The sequence below is a fragment of the Aphanomyces invadans genome (assembly GCF_000520115.1).
Source record: "Aphanomyces invadans strain NJM9701 unplaced genomic scaffold supercont1.26, whole genome shotgun sequence".
NCBI classification, from domain to species: Eukaryota; Oomycota; class Saprolegniomycetes; order Saprolegniales; family Verrucalvaceae; genus Aphanomyces; species Aphanomyces invadans.
Genome location: NW_008580171.1, coordinates 361,681 through 363,336, shown reverse-complemented (window position 1 = coordinate 363,336; position 1,656 = coordinate 361,681). Strand labels below are relative to the sequence as shown.

Below are 1,656 nucleotides of genomic sequence, written 5' to 3'. Positions count from 1 at the left end.
TCATGTGAAGTTCGCCATGAGTGATCCACAACGTCTCAAAGTATCTTTCTTCATATGAGGAATCTTGAAATCGTTGTTGCCCTCATGCTCCAAAACCTGACGCATAGCTGCTTGCAAGATTAGGAAGACGTTACCCAACGTCTCAACACTGAGCGCTTCAAAGGCACACAACGTCGAGCCGATCACGTCATCGACAGACCGGCTGAAAGTCTTGTACTGTAGGGCTTGGATTGAAGCAAAATAGCCCAGGTCCAGGACATTGAGGTCCGGGCTGTTCGGCGGCTGCCGACGCACCATAAAGACCCAATTATCCGTGGACACCTCAGCCAGGACTCCGTCATCGATAGTCGCATGCGGAGTTGCATTGTCGTGTTGCAAAATGACGCGCTTGGTCTTGCTTGGAAATCGACTCTTGATTGCAGGCACAACTTGGTGGAGCACGAAGTCCCGGTAGGTCGCTCCATCAACATTCACCAATGTCATCACCATGGTTCCTGCAGGTCTATTCTGTGAGTTACGGAGTGTGGCGACTGGGTGGCAAAGGGCCAAAGACCGATCTTGCCATCGAAGCCTTCCTCGGGCCTTGGACGTGCGACTCCCGCCAAGAACATAACCTTTGGGACAAAGGGCTTGGACTTGCACACACAACGCGCAGGATCTTGACTAGGGACCACGTAGGTTTTTCTTTTGTCCTTGTCCTCATTGAACCACTTCACGTCAAGGTGGACCACGTCGAACAAATCGGAAAACTCGAATTCTTGTGGTGTGCCGACCTCAGAGACCGGGGCGTCTTCGGAGATAGCGTCGACTTCGCCGACGCTGCTCGTCAAGCAAGGGTTCAGATGCGTCAGAGACTCCAAGTTCATTTTTACATGTGCACCACAGTACGCTAGGCGTTTGAGCCTGTTGTCCTTGGTAAGGAACGGCTTGAGTCGGGTGGACCGTCGCTCAATTGTTCCAGCTTTGAAGTGCCGTGCGAGGATGCTTTTAGAGATTCCTGTCGTATTAGCCATGTCGCGGAAAGTACTGCGGTCTTGTTCTGGCACGGCTTGGATCATCTCCCTGATCTCAGAGGGAGTGCATCGTGGCTTCGGGCCGACACGTACTTTCTTCTTGGAGGACTTTGTTCCTCTCTTGAAATCATGCCATATCTTGCGAATCGTGGCACGCCCAATGTCGAACCGAGCTGCAGTGTCTTGTTTCGCCCCGCGACGGAGCTTACCCTCTTGGATGGCGTCTTGTAGGGCGAACACGACGTCCATCTTGATTGCTTGGGTGAGCTCACGTCTTTGTCGGGGGCTTGTGCTCATGGCGGCAAATTCAAATTGTAACACAGACCCCGATTTTTGTGTACTTTTATTCATATTTTTTAAATCTTCCCTGTGCATGTTTTGCCACCATTTATTTTCTATTTTTTTTGTTTCGCGTTCAAATCTTTCTTTTCGCGCCTTCGTGTCAATGGGTGAAACCTCCAGTTTTTGATAATCAAATTTTCTAGGCGTCACTCTTTAGTGTTGTATTGTGTTTGGAAATTGCACGACGGGTATCAAGCTGTTTCTGATTGGTCAAAATTGAGACAGAATACACAGGTACATTCGATTGATTGACGATTTACCCACTGAGCGTCGAAGCGTGTTTCCGCAGCACTCGAATGTG

At 49.9% G+C, this 1,656-nt stretch overlaps 1 protein-coding gene across 1 annotated transcript; it reads right to left on the bottom strand.

Annotated features, from left to right (window-relative positions):
• Positions 1–1,262, bottom strand: H310_10438 (hypothetical protein; the record flags this gene model as incomplete). The annotated part of the gene is made up of 2 exons (XM_008876829.1): positions 1–494; positions 554–1,262. 2 exons carry the CDS (start codon positions 1,260–1,262, stop codon positions 1–3), a joined length of 1,203 nt encoding a protein of 400 aa, XP_008875051.1.
• Positions 1,263–1,656: the final 394 nt, after the last annotated feature.